Consider the following 20,586-nt stretch of genomic DNA (forward strand, 5'->3'; position numbering starts at 1 on the left):
ACGCACAGCAACTGGGGTGCAGGAGAATCTGGGGGTGTACTGGGGCGCACAAGGACTGGGGTGCACCATGTACTGGGGTACAGAGGGAGCAGGGTGTGTGGTGTATCGGGGTTCACGGGAAGGGGGGTGCATGGGGACCAGGGGGCATGGTATTATTGGGGTGCAATGTTTATTGGGGTGCAGAGGATCCTGCAGGAGCCCAGTGCCCCCAGGGGTGCCCTGTGGGACGAGTTTTTCCTCAAGAAACACCCGTTTTTTGGTCAAAGAAGAAAATTCCTGCACTTGAAGCACCTTTAGCACATGGAGGGGTGAAAGGCAGCCGGGCCAGCCCCACCCTGCCCTCCGGGTGCAAAATTTGGGGTCCAGCCCAGCCAAACCCGGTTCCTGAACATCCCCCCTTGGCACAGGGATGGATTTACACGATGAGTAACCACAGGAAAAAGCCAAACAAGCGTTTGATAAACTCATTTAATATGGGAACCAAATACGGCATTTTGTGATCTGTCCCTCGGAAAAACCTCCCCAGAGAGAGAAAACTGCCAAAACCCATCGGTTCACACCAAACCCAGCAGCTCCCCCGACCTCGAGAGACAAAAAGGGGGCACCCGTGTCCTGATCCCAGCCCAAATTCCTCTTTTTCCATCCTGTCTGAGGCCAGCAGTCAAAAATAAGAGTGAAAAAAAAAGATTTTATTGCAAGAAAACACACGGTGTTCTCGCCTCCGGTAACAAGGCGGCGTAATTCTCATGACTTGTAGGTACAAGTGGGTTTTGGGGCAGTTTACAACAAGATGGAGGGGGGTGGTGGTTCCCAGAGGTGCAGAGAGGGGGAACAAGACGACACCTTCGTCTTCGGCTCAGAAAGATCTTCAGCATCTCGGGGGTTTATGGATTTTTACCCTCCTTTAAAAAAAATAACTGCTAAAACTAATACTAAAAAACTAATTCTAAAAAAAATCTTCATTTGCCAGAATTTACAAGAGATTCTCCTTCCCACCCCCCAAATACAGTATGTTTTTTTGACAAATATTTAATGACTACTTCTTTGAAACAAATCCAAGTGGTTTTTCCCCAAAAAGGTCCAGCCCCAAAAGCGGGGACCTTAAAAAGTTGGCGGGTTTATAGAGGCTGGTGCCCCACTGAGGCGCTGGAGTCCATAAGGCTCCCAAAAGAAGAGGTTATTAGCAAAAAAAAAGCTGATGGGAGCAGTAAAAAGAAATTAAAAAGCAAAGCTGAGGTTGGACTGGTGGCATTGTGGTGTTTCAGAGCTGGCAGGACTGTCGGAGTTGGATGGCGTCCTTGTTTCGGTCCAAAAAAAACCCAAATCAACATCAAAATCTTGCTGAAACCTGCGAATGAAACGCGGTTTTCTCCTTCCTTCACGCCTGTAGCGCAGAACCTCAGCACGTTTCGTGGGGTCAGAAAACTCCATCAACGCTGAGAGCCAGAAATTAAAAAAAAAAAAAATGGTTTTCTTCTCATAATTAAAACAAGTCTGAATTTGACTTGGCTTTTCTTGTACCTTAGCTGGAATTTCTTGGATCCTGAGGTTGGTCAAATTGCTGGATCTTTCCATGTGACAACTTGCTGGTGGCTGTGTGTAACTCCAGGGGGGCGTTCCAGCCCTCAAACACGGCTGGAGTTTAGTCCTGAGACCAGTTAAGCGGTGATGGCACCGACAGGTGGCACAGAAACAGCAAAAACCTTTTAAAACCAGGATTTATTTCAGCTGAGGAGCCGGAAAGAGAAAACCTGCCTGGTGTTGACGCGTAGTAGTGTTCCGAGAGTGAAATGTTCTAAATATTGTCACGAAACCCGCTGGAGAATTAAAAAAACTCACAAAGCAGCGCTGAAATCAGTCCTTTTCGGAGTAAATCCGCGCGTAAGTCAACAACTAACGGTGCTGCCGGGTTCATGTGGCCCGAGGAGCACCGTTCCTCCGGGCCTGCGTCCCGCTGGAGACGTCATTCTCCAAAAATCCACAAGATGTTCACTCCCGATAAGCCGAGGTTGACGCGCCTGCAAAGCCAGAAGTTACCACGATAAATCACGAGTGAAAGTGCCATTTTGAAATATTAAATAAACTCGAATCAATTCCGCCCTTCGGCGTTGCAGCGCCCAGGCTGGTGGTGTGTTTTGGCGGTGAATCCAGCGCAGCTCTTTGGGAACGAAGGAGGACGTTGTTTTTATTGCTCACACACATAAAATTTATTCAATTTTATCAAAAAGCTGCTACTGCTTCCAAGGAGAAGACGATTTTAACACCATTAAGATCATCCCGCCGCAGCGATTTCAGCCTGAAGCACCGTTTCGAGACAGAACGCTCCGTTCGCATCCCGACGGCATCGGGTACTTACCCCAGCATCCCGGATTCTTTTGCCTTTATGATATACAGGAACATAAGCAAGGTGTGGAACATGTTGTTTCTTCCCTGAATCCACAGAAAGAGAGAAGAACTTGGAAACCGAGTCACTGACAAGAAACCACCGCAGTATTTCGGGTAGAATAAGTGGCTTTGGAGAGAGACACCATGAAATGGCATCCCGGGGTAGGCTGTCAGGCTTTTTCCCCTTAATTCTTTATTTCCTTCAATTAGATAAATACCAGAAAAAGACCAAACATGGGTTTTGGCTGGGTTATCATCTCCAAATAGTTGAAATGCCAGAGTTTTTTGGAAAGCAGAGATCCAGCAACAACCAGGGATCAATATAAAGTTAAAATTCACACGAGAATTTTGCTGGTTTGAGACTGGAAGTTTCCCCTCAGAATTATCATGAAATCACAGAACGGTTTGGGTTGGAAGGGACCTCAAAGATCATCCAGTTCCAACCCCCCTGCCATGGGCAGGGACACCCTCCACTACACCAGGTTGCCCAAAGCCCCATCCAACCTGGCCTTGAACACTTCGAGGGATGGGGCAGCCACAGCTTCTCTGGGCAACCTGTGCCAGTGCCTGAGCACCCTCAGAGGGAAGAATTTCTTCCTTGGATCCCATTGGAATCTCCCCTCTTTCAGTTTAAAGCCATTACCCTTTGTCTTATCACGACAAGCCCTTGTAAAAAGTGCCTCTCCAGCTTTTCTTACGGCCAAGCAGGCAGTGTGCTGGCCCTTAAGGGGTGACAAAACCCATCAGGGATTACATGACCCGATATTTTAAAATAAATGGTCAGAAAACAAAAAAGAGGAAGCTACTACCAAGGTACTCTACGTATCCTAAATAGATACTAAAGCTATTATTTAGTAGCAGACCAAGTATCACGTCATGGTCAAAGACCCAGCTAATGTTTATTTCCTGCACTGGGCCAGTCGACAGGTAAACAGTCACTAAATGTGGCTCGTTCCTAAAAAAAGCAACTCCCAAATCAGAGCTGCCCATGACGTCCCGGTAGCAGGAGAACACCAGTAACACCAGCGTACCTTGGGCAGGTTGTAGTCTTGGCACTGGTAGATCAGCTCGTAGTGGGGCGGATTGATGCTGCTTTGGTAGATGCAAAATCTCTTTACGTTCGAAGTGTCTGCGAACAAAAAGTTCCAAAGACAAAAGGGGATTTCACGGGTGCTGATGTGATCCACGAGGCAAAGAGCAGCTCCAGGTGCGTGCCAGTACCTGGTTTATCCGGTGTCTGAACGAAGTGTTGGGAAGTGAAGGTTTTGCCGTCGGGATACCTGGGGTGAGGCGGCAGCCTGGAGTCGAGGTACGTGCAGAACACGTGCATAATGATCTGGGCAAAGAGAAACAAAACTCCCTTCAGCGGCCTTAAAAACCCAGCGGCTTTCCTGCCATCATCTCAGGCACCAGTACAGCATCTGACGGTCTGGCGCTGCAACGCTGACTTAACCCCTCTCAGCCCAGCAAGCCAACCGTGTCCTGGGCTGCACCCAGAGCAGCGTGGGCAGCAGGTCAGGGGGGGGATTCTGCCCCTCTGCTCTGCTCTCCTGAGACCCCTCTGCAGTGCTGCCTTCAGCTCTGGCGTCCCCAGCACAAGAAGGACATGGAGCTGCTGGAGCGGGTCCAGAGGAGGCCACGGAGATGACCCAAGGGCTGTAGCACCTCTGCTCTGGAGACAGGCTGAGAGAGTTGGGGCTGTTCAGCCTGGAGAAGAGAAGGCTCCAGGGAGACCTTCCAGCACCTTCCAGTACCTAAAGGGGCTACAGGAAAGCTGGAGAGGGACTTTGGACAAGGGTATGTAGTGACAGGACACGGGGCAATGGCTTTAAACTGGAAGAGGGGAGATTTCCATGGGATCTAAGGAAGAAATTCTTCCCTCTGAGGGTGGTGAGGCACTGGCACAGGTTGCCCAGAGAAGCTGTGGCTGCCTCATCCCTGGAAGTGTTCAAGGCCAGGTTGGATGGGGCTTTGGGCAACCTGGTGTAGTGGAGGGTGTCCCTGCCCATGGCAGGGGGGTTGGAACTGGATGATCTTTGAGGTCCCTCCCAACCCAAACCATTCCATGATTCTATGATTGTATGTTTAGGAGCCCGAGGGAGCTGAACGCTTTGAGCGGAGATTTCCACGCTCCAGGCATGCTGCTTGGGCAAAGGCAAGTTTATTTTTTCCAGTTACGTGAAACGGCGTCGGTCACAACGCGATGAACTGATGCTGCGTGCCAGGAGCTCAGTTCCCACAGGAACAACCTTCTCCTGGCATCCTGCAGAACTTGGCCAAGCCACAGATTTTATTGGCACAGTTAGGCCACCGACTCCAAACCACCTGTTTCAGTGATGGGTTCCAGACCAGCTGCAAGGATTTGGCCCAGAAGGGCACATGAAATCAGACAGCAGCTTTGCCAGCTGAAATCGAGCAAATTTCTCCTTTTTCCTCATGAAAGGCAGACCAAAAATCACCAGAAAAACCTGAGCTGGTCACGTGTCTTGCTAAGAATGTCAAAATTTTGATCCAACGTCCTAGAACTATCCAGAAAACCACGTCTCAACCTGCTACTTGTGTTTTAACTCTTCCTGGAGAGTTCTCAACACTTTATGTGGGCAACGTCACCAAATCAGCTGTGACCTGACGCTTTCTGTGTTCATTCTGTAGAGCACGATCTGTTCTGCAGACAAACCAAGAGTTTCTCTGTGCTGAAGGCCAAAAGTCTCAAGAAGAATCACAGCTTTGTATTTTCTGCAGCGTGATTAACAAAAATGTGTTTTTTTTTTTTTTATAGTAATTGTCTTGAGTAAGTTAACATCAAAACGGCATGGCAAGTGTTTATTTTAATTTGTGATATCAGAAGTTCTTTCCCAGAATTCTTAAAAGTTTAATATACTGCCAACACCACCCCTCTCAGCTGGTTTTGATCAAAAGAGTGAATTCTAGGGTGTGCTGTCTCCTGATCTTTAAATACTTTGGAGCCGTTTACTCTACTGACTAAGCCACTAAGAGCTGCTCTGTGGCAAGTCACTACCAAATATTTCATCACCTTCACAAACAGAAAATCAAATCCTATTTCAAGTCTGATTTTGTACAACTTCAGCTTCCAGCAACTGAGTCTCCTTATATCTTCGCCAGCAAAGTTGTGAAGCTCTGACATTCAGATCTCCTGGTTTTTGTTCTCCCAAGTAACTGAAAATCTACTTATAGTGGAGAAAAACAAACAAAAAAAATCACCCTAACTCTACTTTCAGATACAGAGTCCAACTGAACTCACACAGTAAAGCCTGTTTGCTACTCCCTGAATTGTTCTGTGGTCTTCCTTTTAATGATTTTAATTATGAGTTGTTCTGTGGTCTTCCTTTTAATGTTTTTAATTACTCCAGTTGGATTTTCAAGTCATTGTTTTCACTGGGGTGCTGCTCCTCTTGACCTTTCAGATTATCGGGCTAAGCATCGCTGCAAGCCTTCTCTCTCAAGCAGGACATGGAACATCTTCAGATTTCTCACAAAACATTAATTACTGAATTAAACAGCCATTGTGCCACTCCACCTGCGTTTTTTTCCCCTCTGTCCATTATAGCAAAGGAAAACACGAACACAGGGTGAAAGGTTTTCCTTGCATTAGAAGCTGTTAGGTGAAGGCAGACATTTGGCTTTTTAAAAAATGTAGCAAGAGAACTGCCCAAACAAGACCCTCACCCATCAGGCTGCTCCTCATAGACAGACATTCCAGAGGAGCCTAAGTAAGAGCCCAGATATACAATTGCATTTTTGTGATCTACGCCATGTCCGATCCTATCTGCGTTATTCCCCACGGAACCTCACCGACTACAACGGGATTATCTGTGTAACTGACTCAAACAGGATTTTGCCATATTCCTCAAAAGACTGACTGGCTACCCCCCTGCAAAAACCCACGCTGAAAGGCAACTCGCTTTAAGCCATTGTGTAAGGATGTCTTCAAAAACTTACAGAGGAGTCAGTGGGCAAGTCGGTGTCCCACTTGCGGCCTTTGAAATCCCCTCCTCCGTTCCACTGGAAGGAACTCATGCACCCTCCCTGAGAAAGCTCTGAAAGTAACAAGATGGATTCAGTTACTGCAGGTTGAAAGTGCACAAAAGTGGTATTTTCTGCTCGTTTCAGCGGCTTCGTACCTGTTTCTGCTGTACAGAATAGGAAAAATTCAACTAACAAAATACTTGTAAATGTATTAATGAGGTAAATTTACAGGCTGATTTTTATTTGTAGTTAACGAAGGGATTAAATCCAGCACTTTGCACCTTGAGCATGCAGGAGGAAAATGAGAAATAAGGCTTTTAAAAACATTCCCAAAGTTACATCCAAGTCCCGCATCGTTACATCGCTAAAAAAAGAGAAGGTTGTGAAGAAGCATCTCCCCAGCTTGAAAGCAGCTGCCATCCTCGCTGTGACCCTTCAAACATCTCCGCTGAAGGAACGTCTGACGCCACCAACCCCTGACTGTGGCAATGGAAGGGTTTTAAAGTCACACCACGAACCTTTGATCCGTTCGACCAAATACTCCTGGTTGGGTGTAAGATCCAGATACTGCACGATAGTGTTCAGGGTTGGAATGAGCGGAGCTTTAACGAACGCTGTCTGCTTCAGACTGCTGATGCTGGCTTCTGCAACGCAAAAAGAGCCAGCACAGGTCAGCGACGGGCACCCCGGCACTGCCAACAGCCTCCCTCACCAGGCCAGGCTGCAAAGAACTCTCCTTTTTGGCACACCATTTAAAACCTTGGAAACATTTACCCTTACTGTGAAGAAGTTCTTCCTCATGTTGAAGAACTCCCTTGGTGTTGAGGAACATGGTTTAGAGACCCTGACAATGCAGGGTGAATGGTTGGACTTGATGATCTTGAGGGTCTCTTTCAACCAAATGATTCTATGTTTAAGGTTCTGCTTAAACATGAGGAAGAACTTCTTCCCAGTAAGGGGAACAGCGCACTGGAACAGGCTGCCCAGAGAGGTTGTGGAGTCTCCTTCTCTGGAGATGTTCCAAACCCGCCTGGACACATTCTGGTGGGATCTGATCCGGCAGGGGGACTGGACTCGATGATCCTTTGAGGTCTCTTCCAATCCCTGACATTCTGAGATTCTGTGATTCTGTAACATTTAACATGTGACACTACCCCAAACACTCACTTCACTCCCAAGGAGGTAGCAGATGTCTCTTTTACATCACAGAATATAAAAGCTACAAGGAACCACCATCCACTTTGAAGAGCAGAAGGCAAGTAACGAAGCGGGGACAAGACCAGCACTGACCAGTTTCTCTATAGACATGGCAACAGATGTAGCTCTTGAAGAGACACTACAAGAAACAGCTCACAAAAGGTGGATTTAAATGCAGCCTATCAAATCCATTTCTTGGTTAAGGGGATATAAATTTTAAGAAACAAGAGAAGCAGTTCCTTCAGAACCATATCGTGACACGAAAAACAGAACTCCAGTTCACCAGAATTTAAAATTTTTTTTTTTTCAGAATGCAGCTGATTTGAAGGAAGAATTTGGAAAAGCACATAGGACTTGAGACACTGAGAGTCCACAGCACTTCTATCCTTGCAATGTTGTCCAACAGTTTAATATGCAATAATCAAGGTTAATTTGAGCCTGTAATTCCCCAGCAGTAAGTCTAGGGAGGAAAAAAAAAGAAAAAAAAAAGAAAAAAAAAAGAAAAAAAAAAGAAAAAAAAAGAAAAAAAAAAGAAAAAAAAAGAAAAAAAAAGAAAAAAAAAGAAAAAAAAAGAAAAAAAAAGAAAAAAAAAGAAAAAAAAAGAAAAGAAAAAAAAGAAAAAAAGAAAAAAAAAGAAAAAAAAAAAGAAAAAAAAAAGAAAAAAAAAGAAAAAAAAAAGAAAAAAAAGAAAAAAAAGAAAAAAAAAAGAAAAAAAAAAGAAAAAAAAAAGAAAAAAAAAAGAAAAAAAAAGAGGAGAGGTTTATGAATTTTAAATGAGACGAGCATCAGTGTGACTTCATCAATATTTCCAGAAGTCCATATGAAGAACCCTTCCAGCCTAATGCAATGCCTGACATGGAACAAAGACCACAGCAATAGCGAGCAGAAATGGAACAGGAATATTTAACAGACCTCATTCCCATAATACCTATCCAACGGCCCAGCTACGGGGCAGCCCTCCATCAACCACCACTGGGAACCCCAAAGCTACTGCCTCACCCTACCTCCGATCTGCAGTTCTGGACATCCCATTCTTCTCAGCTGGGTGCTCACAGACTCGATCTCTTGGACCAGTGGCACTAGGATAGTCTCGTTAATCCACTAGGAAAGAAAAAAGGTGCAAACTCAAAAGGTCAGAAGCAACAAAAATATGTTAAAAACGCCAATCCTTAGCTTACACCCTACTCATCATCACTGTCACAATCACAAAGAAGCTGAGCAACAGAAACACCAAAGCCGAGCAAGGAGAAAAGTAATTAAATTAGAATATCACGTTAGGCAGAGTTTAAATGACTCCTTAACACCTCCTAAAAGACCAGAAAAACCCACGTAAAGGAGTCAGGAAAACAAATCTCTAGCAAGTATGAGATAAAGCTTTTCTGAACAATGAGAGAAGGGGTATTGTGAAGCACAGCCCTCCATCCATAAAGATAATTTATACTTTGATGGCTCCACTCCCTCTCACATTTGTTTCAGGAAATCAAGGAGCTGATAAACAGCTACGTGTGGGATTTGTACGTGTCAGGATTTGGGAACTGAAGCATGCTGGCTCTGGATTTAGGAACAGATGCTCAGGAATCTGGTATGGATCTCATACAAATCTTTGCTTTTCATTGATCTTATTACTTCAAAAAACCCCAAAAAACCAAAACACACAAGCAAACTACATACTTGATAGATGCTATGACTGAAGGGGCAATTAAAAGTTAGATTATTAATTATTTTCCCATTGTGTGCAATCAAGTCTCCTCTGCTGTAACAATTCTCATCAATAAGGTCAAGGTTTTTCTTTTTGCTTTTTATTACACTGCTCAGAGCCGTCAGAAAAAGTCAACCCTTGGGTTGGAATTTTCCATGCTTTGAGCCCAGAAGAAGGAGTTTAAAATAGTGCAGAAACATGAATTTAGTGATCTGGGAAAACCAAAGAAAACCAAATCTCGTCGTACCCGAGATGCTTTTGTCTCTCACTCAAAGGTGGATGAACTTTACAGCTGAGAAGTTCTCACAGCACAAAACGCCAAGGTCAGGTCGGAAACGCATCCCAGCACCCCTCTCTCACAAGCACGTTGTGTTCTGTCTCCTTGTGCCAGCTCACCCCACTCCTCAACAGACACTGCAGTTCCTCCCACTCCGGAGCCACACAGGGGACATGGAGGTGCTTTTCCACCCGGCTGGGCTCGTCCTTAAAAACCAGGCAGTGTGTGGAAACGGGACTTACGTTTCTGAACTTGGCGGTCCAGGAATCCAAGTGGTCAAGGAGCTGTCGGTTCATCGTCACCCGCGCCCACACCTATGGAAAGATTAAGTACATGTAAGAACTTAACAGAACACCAAGAGTTTTTAGGGTCTGTGACAACTTCTGATGCTAACCACAGTGCATAATTCAAACGGTATTTTCCCCAAAATTCCTATAAATCCGCTGGCTGTATCATGTGACTTCTACAGCAGCGTCACATAGGACACTCCCACTAGAGTGTTCATGGTACAATCATCTTGCATGAGCCCAAATTCAGTTTTAAGCTCTCTGCTCTATTACGATAAAATTGGTCTGAACTGTAGGACTGACTGAAGTATTTGAATGGAAAACTTTGTTAGGTTAATGTAGGAAACAAAGAAAACGGATCAAATTTAATTTGAGACACGTGAATTGCATTCCTTTGCATCAGACTTCGTTCAGATGCTGGCATAAAGGCTTCATGCTTTATATCCTTCAGTTGTTCCACTGAGCTAAACACACACATCAGTTTCAAGCCAATTTTAATGTCACAAATGTATTTTATCCAGAGTACGCCTTGGTCTCCATGGGAGAAACCATTTTTTGACTAAAATTCAGAATTTGAAAAGCCCATTTACAGTGCAGCTGTATGAAGGTGGTTGAATGCCAGAGGATTTCTCTCTCCCCGACATTTTTGAACGAATTAAGCTGTGTATTTTAGAGGCCTCTTTCTCCCTCTTGACCACCTTGCTGCTGAATTTACCTCTTCTGCAGCCTGTTTCGAGCTCAGATCAGCTTCGTCCTTGTGTGCTGACGGAGCCTGGGACCTGCAAGCCAGCTGATACTGGAACTTTCTCAGTATCTGGGTGTAGTCTACCATGGAACGGCTGTAGTTCCAAAAAGTTGGGCTGCTGGAAGGAGAGCTGGAATCTGAACTTCCTGAAACGACCCATCATTAAACCGTCACTCAATTATTGCCAAGTACCAGCACAGACAATACGTCAGTGTTAAGGCTTTAACAAGAGACACGAACATGAGCTACCACGATTACCACAAGGATGATGAAGGGAGTGGAGCATCTCCCTTCCGAGGAAAGGCTGAGGGAGCTGTACTGGGCTATACTGGTCTCTTCAGCTTGGAGAAGAGGAGACTGAGGGGGGACCTCATTAATGTTTATAAATATGGAAAGGGTGACTGTCATGAGGATGGAGCCAGGCTCTTCTCACTGGCATCCAATGACACGACAAGGGGAAATGGATATCAGCTGGAACATGGGAGGTTCCGCTTAAACATGAGGAAGAACTTCTTCCCAGTAAGGGGAACAGAACACTGGAACAGGCTGCCCAGAGAGGTTGTGGAGTCTCCTTCTCTGGAGATGTTCCAAACCCGCCTGGACACATTCTGGTGGGATCTGATCTAGGTGGTCCTGCTCCAGCAGGGGGATTGGACTGGATGATCCTTTGAGGTCCCTTCCAATCCCTGAAATTCTGGGATTCTGTGAACATGTACACTGAAGTCTGTAGGCATAAACACTGATTTCACCTTGATTATCTTGACTGTCCCTATCCAGGACAAAAACTGCCTGCAGGTAATTCACCCCCTTGGTCTGAAACACTTCCCCACAAGATACAGAATCAGAGAATGGTTTGGGCTTTCCGGGCTGCCAGCACGCATTGCCGGCTCATGTTGAGATTCTTGTCAACGAGCACAAAGTCACTCTCCCCAGGGCTGCTCTCAGGAACAATTCAAGATTGGCTTTTGCGGAAAAGAAAAGTTGCAAAGGATTCCAGCACACTCATAAATAGACTTAACTCGCTTTTGGTCATCACCTGTGACCCTGGTGAAGGTGGCTGATGAACAGTTTGGTCTTCTACTGAGTAATTAGGATGTGAGGTAGAACACCATCGTTTCTACCAGCTCCGTGGCTTAGGAGCTTCAGAAAGTTTTCCTCCAAAGTATTGCTTTGGACAGGATATATGCTGCTGGTGCAGCACAAGGAAACGTGTGCTGATAGTTTCTCTCTGTAGCATTTACTGGCTGTAGTGGACCATGACCAGACGATGGGCTTTATTGCCTTGATGAGAGGGGCCCGATGAGGTGCATCCACAGGTCCTGAGGGAAATGGCAGATGAAGTTGCTAAAACATTATCCATTATATTTGAAAAGTTATGGCAGCCCAGTGAAGTTCCCACCGACTGGAAAAGGGGAAACATCTCCCCCATTTTTAAAAAGGGAAAAAAGAAGATCCAGGGAACTCCAGGCCAGTCAGTCTCACCTCTGTGCCCGGCAAGATCATGGAGCAGATCCTCCTAGAAACTATGCTAAGGCACATGGAAAATAAGAAGGTGATTGCTGACAACCAACATGGCTTCAACTAAGGGCAAATCCTGCCTAATTTGGTGGCCTTCTACGATGAGGTTACAGCACTGACGGATAGGGGAAGAGCAAGTGACGTCGTCTACCTGGACTTGTGCAAAGCGTTTCACATGGTCCCACATGACATCCTTGTCTCTAAATTGTACAGACATGGTTTTGATGGATGGACCACTCGGTGGATAAGGAGTTGGCTGGATGATTGCACTCCAAGAGTTGTGGCCAACGGTTCAATGTCCAAGTGGAGGCCAGTGACGAGTGGTGTTCCTCAGGGGTCAGTACTGGGACCAGTGCTATTTAACATCTTTGTTGGAGACATGGACAGTGGGATCGAGTGCACCCTCAGCAAGTTTGCTGATGACACCAAGTTGTGTGGTGTTGTGGACATGCTGGAGGGAAGGGATGGCATCCAGAGGGACCTGGACAGGCTGGAGAGGTGGGCCTGTGAGAACCTCATGGAAGTTCAACAAGGCCAAGTGCAAGGTCCTGCATGTGGGTTGGGGCAATCCCAATCCCAAGCACAGGCTGGACAGAGAATGGATTGAGAGCAGCCCTGAGGAGAAGGACTTGGGGGTGCTGGTGGATGAGAAGCTCAACATGAGCCAGCACCGTGCGCTGGCAGCCCAGAAAGCCAACCGTGTCCTGGGCTGCATCCAAAGCAGCGTGGGCAGCAGGGTGAGGGAGGGGATTCTGCCCCTCTGCTCTGCTCTCCTGAGACCCCCCTGCAGTGTTGTCTTCAGCTCTGGGGTCTCCAACACAAGAAGGACATGAAGCTGCTGGAGCGGGTCCAGAGGAGGCCACAGAGATGATCCGAGGGCTGGAGCACCTCTGCTATGGAGACAGGCTGAGAGAGTTGGGGCTGTTCAGCCTAAAGAAGAGAAGGCTCCGGGGAGATCTTATCACAGCCTTCCAGTACCTACAGGAAAGCTGGAGAGGGGCTTTGGACAAGGGCGTGTAGTGACAGGACAAGGGGCAATGGCTTTAAACTGAAAGAGGGGAGATTTAGAATCACAGAATGGCAAAGGCTGGAAGGGACCTTAGAGATCATCGTTTAGATTGGTTATAAGGAAGAAATTCTTCCCTCTGAGGGTGGTGAGGCACTGGCACAGGTTGCCCATAGAAGCTGTGGCTGCCCCATCCCTGGAAGTGTTCAAGGCCAGGTTGGATGGGGCTTTGGGCAACCTGGTGTAGTGGAGGGTGTCCCTGCCCATGGCAGGGGGGTTGGAACTGGCTGATCTTTGAGGTCCCTTCCAATCCAAACCGTTCTATGATTCCATGAATAAAACCCACACCTTCTCCTTTCCAAGCTTTTCCAATCAAATCGGTTTGTTTCTTTACCAAGTTGAACTCTCCGCTGTTTCTCCTCTTCATCTTGAAGGAAGGCCTCCAGTGCCTTGAGGTCTGTCATGTAGTCGTCTTTGCCAGGGGGAGAATTATACCGAATGGGTGATGTGCGGTAACGAGATCTGAGCCCACTGGTTTCCACTGGTCCAATGCTCATGGGGTACAGTGATCCACACGGAGAAGGGCTGAGGCTGGAGAACTTGGCCGAAGAAAAACAAATGGTTGTGTCATACGAGGAAGACAGAATTCCACTTTGATTTCCAAACAACATGAATGTAAAAGACTCTTGTTTGGGGTGTGGGTTGGTGCTTTTTTTCTCCTTTGCATTTACCTTTTGGTTTCTTACTTTTGCTTTGTTCTGAAACAAATCAGCCACGCTAAAACAAATGAAGCGACACTAGGGAAAAAGGACAAATCCCAAAACAGCAAATTTACATCTACTTTGCAAAAGGAGCAAACACACATACATACAACTCTCTGCTGGCTGCTGCTCATCTTTGATGGCACACGGCAGAAGACAAGGAGGAAACCATACCCTTAGGAGCCGTCTTGGTCGTTACCTTATTGTAGCTGCTACTTGGTGAATAGGTCATAGCACTGCTGTTGCTCGACGTAGCCTGTAGCTGAGGGCTGTACCCTGTGATACAACTGGTAGTAAAGTTTGGACTGGCACTGAGAGAGCGTGACGGGCTGTAGCTCAGCACACTCTGACCCTGGTTCAGAGGAGAAGGTGTCGAAGATGGGACTTTCTTTGCTGCCAGCTCACGTGGTGGAGTTGTTTGTATCGCTGCAATAAGGAAAAACAGAATTAACGTTGTGGATGCAGCAGGCCCAAACCCTCCTCCCCTTTTTCAACGCACAACGAAACGCACACACAACGCTACCTTAAGGGAATTTTAAAAAGATGTTAGAATCATAGAATCGTCTGGTTGGAAGAGACCTTCAAGATCATCGAGTCCAACCATTCACCCTGCACTGTCAGGGTCCCTAAACCATGTTCCTCAACACCAAATCCACACAGTTTTGAAACCCCTCCAGGGATAGGGACTCCACCATCTCCCTGGGCAGCCTGTTCCAATACTTCACAACCCTCTCTGTGAAGAAATTCTTCCTGATATCCAACCTAAATTTCCCCTGGCGCAACTTGAGGCCATTCCCTCTCATCCTGTCATTCATAATGTGAGAGGAGAGACTGACCCCCATCTCCCTACAACGTCCTTTCAAAGAAGGGACATTAGAAAAATCTGGCCCCCACAGAACTCAGCAGTCAAGCCATTGACAGAAGAGAGAGAAGACTGAAACACACGTCCATAACGCAGCACAAACCCTACAGCTTCAGATTTCAGCCAAATGTTACCAAGCATGACATCAGTAGGACACCAAAATTAATTATAAGTCTATATAAATGCTAAATATAAACCTGCACTCCCTGCCTTGCTCCTAGTCCCATGTACAGGTTACAAGTTGCTGGTCCAGCCTCCCAATGTTTGAATCTCCAGTGAGACTCCTTCAGCAGCCACTACCACCCCGTCCTTTTCACCCACCTGCATCCCGCAGGCCCAGCAGGCTCTGCTGGCGAGGACTCACGACCAAGGTCGTCGGTGCCACTGTGTACTTGACGTACAGCCAGAAATCAAACAGGGCATTCAGGCTGAACAGGGACGCAAGTGCGAATTCTAGAAGAAACACAGGAGTTGTTACTATAGCTCGAGCATGGGGAATAATCAAAATATGTTATTTGCAAGAACAGGCACACGCCCATTAAAAACAGGTCGTTATCAGCGCTACAAGTGAGAACCAATTTGGGCAAGAATCTGAGATTTCTTCACCTTCTTACGCAAGAACCATTGGAGATCATTTTCCTTGCTGTGTTGAGATTCATTTATGTTGGGGAAATTTAATTTTTAAAAACAGATGGTTATTTTCCAGAAAGGACATGAACTACTGCAATGAAGTGTCACAGTATTTCTCAAACACGATCTTCCATCAAATCATCTGTCACTCATGAGTTTTTTCTCCTTGCTCCTTTTCATCCTCTATTTGGTACAGCTAGCTTAGAGCCAACTCATCCGAAACAAACTTAAACTATCATGAAATGCAATCTGCACCCACAGTACAACATGTCAGTAAAACCTGCAGCATTCTCCAAAGCCTCAGTCCACACATTAAACAGATTTAATGCACCAAACAAGTTCTTCATGCCCTTTCAGGATATATCTAAGAAAGCCCTTAACACTTCTTACCTGTCACTAAAAAAAAAAAAGAAATTCCAACAGTTTCAAGAGAGATAACAGCAAAATAAAATTTCGATTTAAATTGAAAATAGAAAAAAAAAAAGGCTACCTTAAAAATTACGTCCCTGGCAACAGAACTGACAAGTGAAAAGAGAAAAGAATCCTGAAAATTACTTTAAATGCTGCAGCGACTCACCGATATACCAGAGCGGCCAGTATGTGATGTTGTAATACGAGCTTATCAGTCTTCCAGTCCTGTTAACAACAACAAGAAGTTATTATTTTGTGACAATTGGGTCCCGGTGAATATTTAGGGACACACAAAGCAGACGTTTTGCTTGTTTGGATCAGATGGAACAATTAACTTACATTTCAGCGTATATCATGCCAGCAAGAGACACGTGAAGGAGTCCCCAGGCCAAGACCACTTTCCGGGCTTCCGTCTCCTTCCTCATCTTAGTGGTCCTGTTGATGAGGTAAGTCCCTGAAGTCTGTTCTGACATCATTATCTTAACGACAAACACAGGGAAAAGACAAAATATGGCAACTTTTATACAGTACGATTCTCAGTCAGTACGAGATGAAATAAAAAGCAGTTATCCAAAACAAACTATAGAAATGGGCTTTACCTTTAGCCACTGAGTAATGTTTAGCATATTAAAAAAAAAAAAAGCAGATTCTTTTTACCAGTAAAAATAGGGAATATTTCTTTGATGAACTCTGATGTCAGCACTGCCACCTTGTTACTGAGGAACAGCGTCCACCTTCTCCAGGGAGGTGCACGTAAGAGGGCAGAGACAGATTTCAACCTCATTTTTTAAAAATAACATCCTTCAGGAGCCAGAGGCAAAGCTCCTGCCTTCTCCAGGCAAAGGAAGCCAGAGGAAGGAAAGGCCTTGCACAATTGTGCAGTATTTTTATTGAAAATTCTTACTTATTTCAGTAGGCAGCAGAGTATTTTCAGACTGTACAGCCAGCTTCTGTGGCTTCAGTAAATCTGAAAAGTAGCAACCTTTATGCCTCTTATGTGAAAGAAATAACCCTGGTGACCTTTTCTGCTAGTCCTGTCACCAAAATACGCTACTGTTCCACCCTACCACTCACTTAAAAATCCGTCACACCATTCTTCACTAGATGGGAACAAAAACAATTTACTTTTGGGGATAAATACTTCAACTGTACCTTACGACCTAATTAAAAAATAAAAAACTTGAACCCCAAATCGCATTATCTGCTTCTTAGTGGTACAATGATCCAATGGCGAAACAGTTAACATCAGGATTGCTGGAAGAATTACAGAAGAACTCATTGCCTGCTACCTTTTTTGACCGTTTTTTCATACGGTCAACCGTATGAAAACTTCCCTTCCCTGAAGCTTCCCTTCTCACACTGACAAATGCACAACCCCAAGTAGAGATCCTTTCCCCCATCTCTGCACTCCCAACCTCTCTCCCTGCACCATGCCCTCCTGCAAAAGCAGAAGGTGCCCTTTAGGGCACTGCACTCTAAGTGAGACATGGTCCTACCCCACTCGTTTCGGAGGGATGGCTGTGGGGTTTTCACCTCCAGGCTGTAATGTCCTGCTGTACCCTCTGCCTTCTTCTAAGGCACAGAAACGAGGGAAGGTCTCAGTGACCCCAGTGCCACACACGGAGGACCCCCACACCTCCCACTGCCGCGACCTGCCCAGCTCACCCCGTGCGGGTTCCTCTGCCACACACAGCACCCAAGACCCCATGGCACCCTCCACCCACACCTGTTGCGCACAAAGAACCCCCACAGCCTCCCCTGCCCCACACACAGTGACCCTCAGAGCTCCCCCTGCCCGGACCTCACCGTCACACACGGGCAGCCTCCGCATCTCCCCCCAGCCAGCACCCCCATGCCACCCGGGGGTGGGTCTCTACAGCTCCTCCCAGCCAGCACCCCCACACCACGCGGGGGTCTCTACAGCTCCCCAGCCAGCACCCCCACATCACCGGCGGTCTCTGCAGCTCCCCCCAGCCAGCACCCCCACACCACCGGCGGTATCTGCAGCTCCCCCCAGCCAGCACCCCACACCACCGGCGGTCTCTGCAGCTCCCCCCAGCCAACACCCCATACCACCAGGGGGTCTCTACAGCTCCCCCCAGCCAACACCCCCATACCACCAGGGGGTCTCTACAGCTCCCCCCAGCCAGCACCCCCACGCCCCCCGGGGGTCTCCACATCTCCCCCCAGCCAGCCACCACCGTTACACACCGGCAGCCCGCCCAGCTCGCCCTGCCCACCCCCCTCACACACACCAGAGGCCCGCCATCTGCCTCCCCCACCCTGCCCCCTGCCACACGGAGGCGGCCCCACACCTCCCTGCGGCCTGACCCGCCACACAGACGCGGCCCCGCAGCTCCACTCACCCACAGCCCTGTCACACACAGGCGGCCCTACGCCTCCGCGGCCTCTAGGCAGCCTCCCCGCGCAGGGCGGGGGGGCAGCCACAGCACCTGCCGCAGGGCCAGGGCGGGCGAGAAGCCACCCGGCGCCCCTCAGGGAGGGCAGCGGCACCCGCTTTTCCCAGCCGGCGGCAGACGCGGCGGAGCGCTGCCCTCACACACGCGCGGGGACCCGGCCGCGCCGTAACGGCCGCGCCGTCTGCGCCTGCGCGAGCGCCGCCGCAGCGTCACGGCCCGCGCCGCGCCGCGCGGAGGGGGCGGGGCCTGGCCGTGCTCGCGGGGCGTCCCGCGCCGCGGCCGTTGGGCGCCGCTGGCGTTTGGGCGGGAAGGGGCGCGCGAGGCGCGGGCGGCACGGCGGCCATGTCGGCTGCGGCGTGCGAGGTGCCGAGATGGCGGCGAGGGGCGGGGGGATGGGAGGTGTGTGCGTGAGCCACCGACTCGCTGCCCCGTGTGCTGCTGCGTTTGGGCGAAGGTGCGGCTGGACTGATTGGTTACACGTGGCAGTGCAGATCAGGCCGCGTGCGGCCAAGGTAGAATCACAGAATCACGGAACGGTTTGGGTTGGAAGGGACCTCAGAGATCAGCCAGTGCCAACCCCCCTGCCATGGGCAGGGACACCCTCCACTACACCAGGTTGCTCAAAGCCCCATCCAACCTGGCCTTGAACACTGCCAGGGATGGGGCAGCCACAGCTTCTCTGGGCAACCTGTGCCAGTGCCTCACCACCCTCTGAGGGAAGAATTTCTTCCTTAGATCTCATGGAAATCTCCCCTCTTTCAGTTTAAAGCCATTTCCCCATGTCCTGTCACTATACCTCTTGTCCAAAGCCCCTTTCCAGCTTTCCTGTAGCCCCTTTAGGCACTGGAAGGTGCTGGAAGGTCTCCCCGGAGCCTTCTGTTCTCCAGGCTGAACAGCCCCAACTCTCTCAGCCTGTCTCCATAGGATCAGCGGTTAAAACCTTTAAGTGATCCGGAGTTTGGTTGCTGTGCAGGCAGAACGTTGTTTCCAGTCTTGATGTGCTGTAAAGGAAGAGGGTTGTGGGAATTTTGTGCTAAATCGGTGTACCCAGAAAGTGTCACCTGAAGTAAAGATGGTCCACATGGATGTGGTGACTTCGGGTGATGTTGTTACCCGACAATGAAGGGGTTAAAAGTTTTTGTGGAAGAGTTTCATGGAGGGTTTAGTAGGTGATTTACGCATACCTAAAGAAATGAACGAGATGAGCATCCTTGAAGCTGTCAGGAGTGATTTAAAGGGTGACTCTTTATCCAGAACCGTCTGCCCTTGGAGGGAACATCCCAGAAAATGTATGAACTTTGTTATCCTGTTTTTCTGAGCTGTGAACATGCAGTGACGTGGGGAAAAGGTAATTTCGGCCGGGGGAGAGTGCGACCACCGACTCATGGACCACCTGCCCTGAACATATCCCAGACCCAAAAGAAAGGGGCGGAGGAAGAGAACTGAGCATGTGAAGGAATTTACATGTAAAGCGAGAGAAAATGAACCAATTGTTTAAGAGAATAACAAGGAACATGTAAACACGTTATGAATATGCATGATTGTAGTGTATAACCAATTTTTCTGTCCAGAAGCCAGGTGTGGAGCCAGGAGGAGATATCCCCCGTGCACTCAGCACCCGGAATAAAGAACGCCGCTTTCTACAACTCCAAAATGAGTCTTGGAAAGATCGATTTCAATTGCACCGACTTTTTGGGTGTCAACATGCTCATCTCATTGGATGGTGAATCACACAACGTTCTCAGTGTGGTGACATACCAACTTGTCTCAGTGACGTTTCCGTGCGGTGTGTCCTTTTGAGGCAGGAAGAACGGGGTACGTCAGCAGATGGGAAGAATTGGGAGGCAGCAAAGCAAGAGGAGCTGGATGGAGGAGCTGGAGCTGGACCAGGGAGGCATATCGAGCTGAGGTGGCTGCAGCAGCTCGTACAAGACAGGGGCAGCAGCTTTGCAAAAGAAAAATTGTCTGGGATATTTTGATTATCTGGGATATCGAGCCTATTTCTTAAATTTTTCCCGCCCTGCTTCCAATTTGGTTAAATACGATAACTCCCAAGTTGTCCCAGTGTAAAGGCTAGTGGAATGCATTCCTCCTTTATAAAAAGCTGGTTATAGGAAATATGGTAATAAAAGTACAGGTGGAGAAAGGGAGGAGGCAAATTTAAACAGGATGAAAGTCGATTCGGTGGATCCACACCAATGGATGGTTTCAGTTGGCTTGGAAGTCTCTTGACTTTGACTCATTTCCTAAGCGAGACGATGAAAGCAGGAAAAACATGAAATGAAGACAATATTGAAGGACTGTTAAAAGCCTAATTTGGCCTCCCAGTCTCAAACAGCTGTTTGAGTATGGGGTGAATGGCCCTCCCTTGGTTGCAGAGGAGTCGTCTTCTTTTGGTGCA

General features: G+C 47.7%; 1 protein-coding gene across 1 annotated transcript; it reads right to left on the bottom strand.

Moving 5' to 3' along the window:
• Positions 1-1,048: 1,048 nt before the first annotated feature.
• TMEM209 (transmembrane protein 209) lies at positions 1,049-16,241 on the bottom strand. Its single transcript, XM_009983337.2, has 14 exons — positions 16,105-16,241; positions 15,932-15,990; positions 15,046-15,177; positions 14,062-14,288; positions 13,496-13,700; positions 10,548-10,723; positions 9,788-9,859; positions 8,574-8,670; positions 6,891-7,016; positions 6,346-6,443; positions 3,607-3,721; positions 3,417-3,514; positions 2,357-2,430; positions 1,049-2,018 (listed from the first exon to the last, which is right to left on the bottom strand). Exons 1-14 carry the CDS (start codon positions 16,239-16,241, stop codon positions 1,964-1,966), a joined length of 1,671 nt encoding a protein of 556 aa, XP_009981639.2. The 3' UTR covers positions 1,049-1,963.
• Between the last annotated feature and the right edge of the window lie 4,345 nt (positions 16,242-20,586).

Source organism: Tauraco erythrolophus, chromosome 4 (genome assembly GCF_009769465.1).
Source record: "Tauraco erythrolophus isolate bTauEry1 chromosome 4, bTauEry1.pri, whole genome shotgun sequence".
In the NCBI taxonomy this organism is placed as follows: domain Eukaryota; kingdom Metazoa; phylum Chordata; class Aves; order Musophagiformes; family Musophagidae; genus Tauraco; species Tauraco erythrolophus.

What these genes read in the sequence shown, in the direction of transcription:
- TMEM209 (XM_009983337.2), bottom strand. Translation starts at nt 16,241, where the DNA reads ATGATGTCAGAACAGACTTCAGGGACTTACCTCATCAACAGGACCACT. An exon ending in CTGGCCGCTCTGGTATATCG is followed by an intron (nt 15,178 to 15,931) that starts GTGAGTCGCTGC and finishes TGTTTCTTCTAG; the next exon opens with AATTCGCACTTGCGTCCCTG. An exon ending in GGACCGCCAAGTTCAGAAAC is followed by an intron (nt 8,671 to 9,787) that starts GTAAGTCCCGTT and finishes TTTCTTTCCTAG; the next exon opens with TGGATTAACGAGACTATCCT.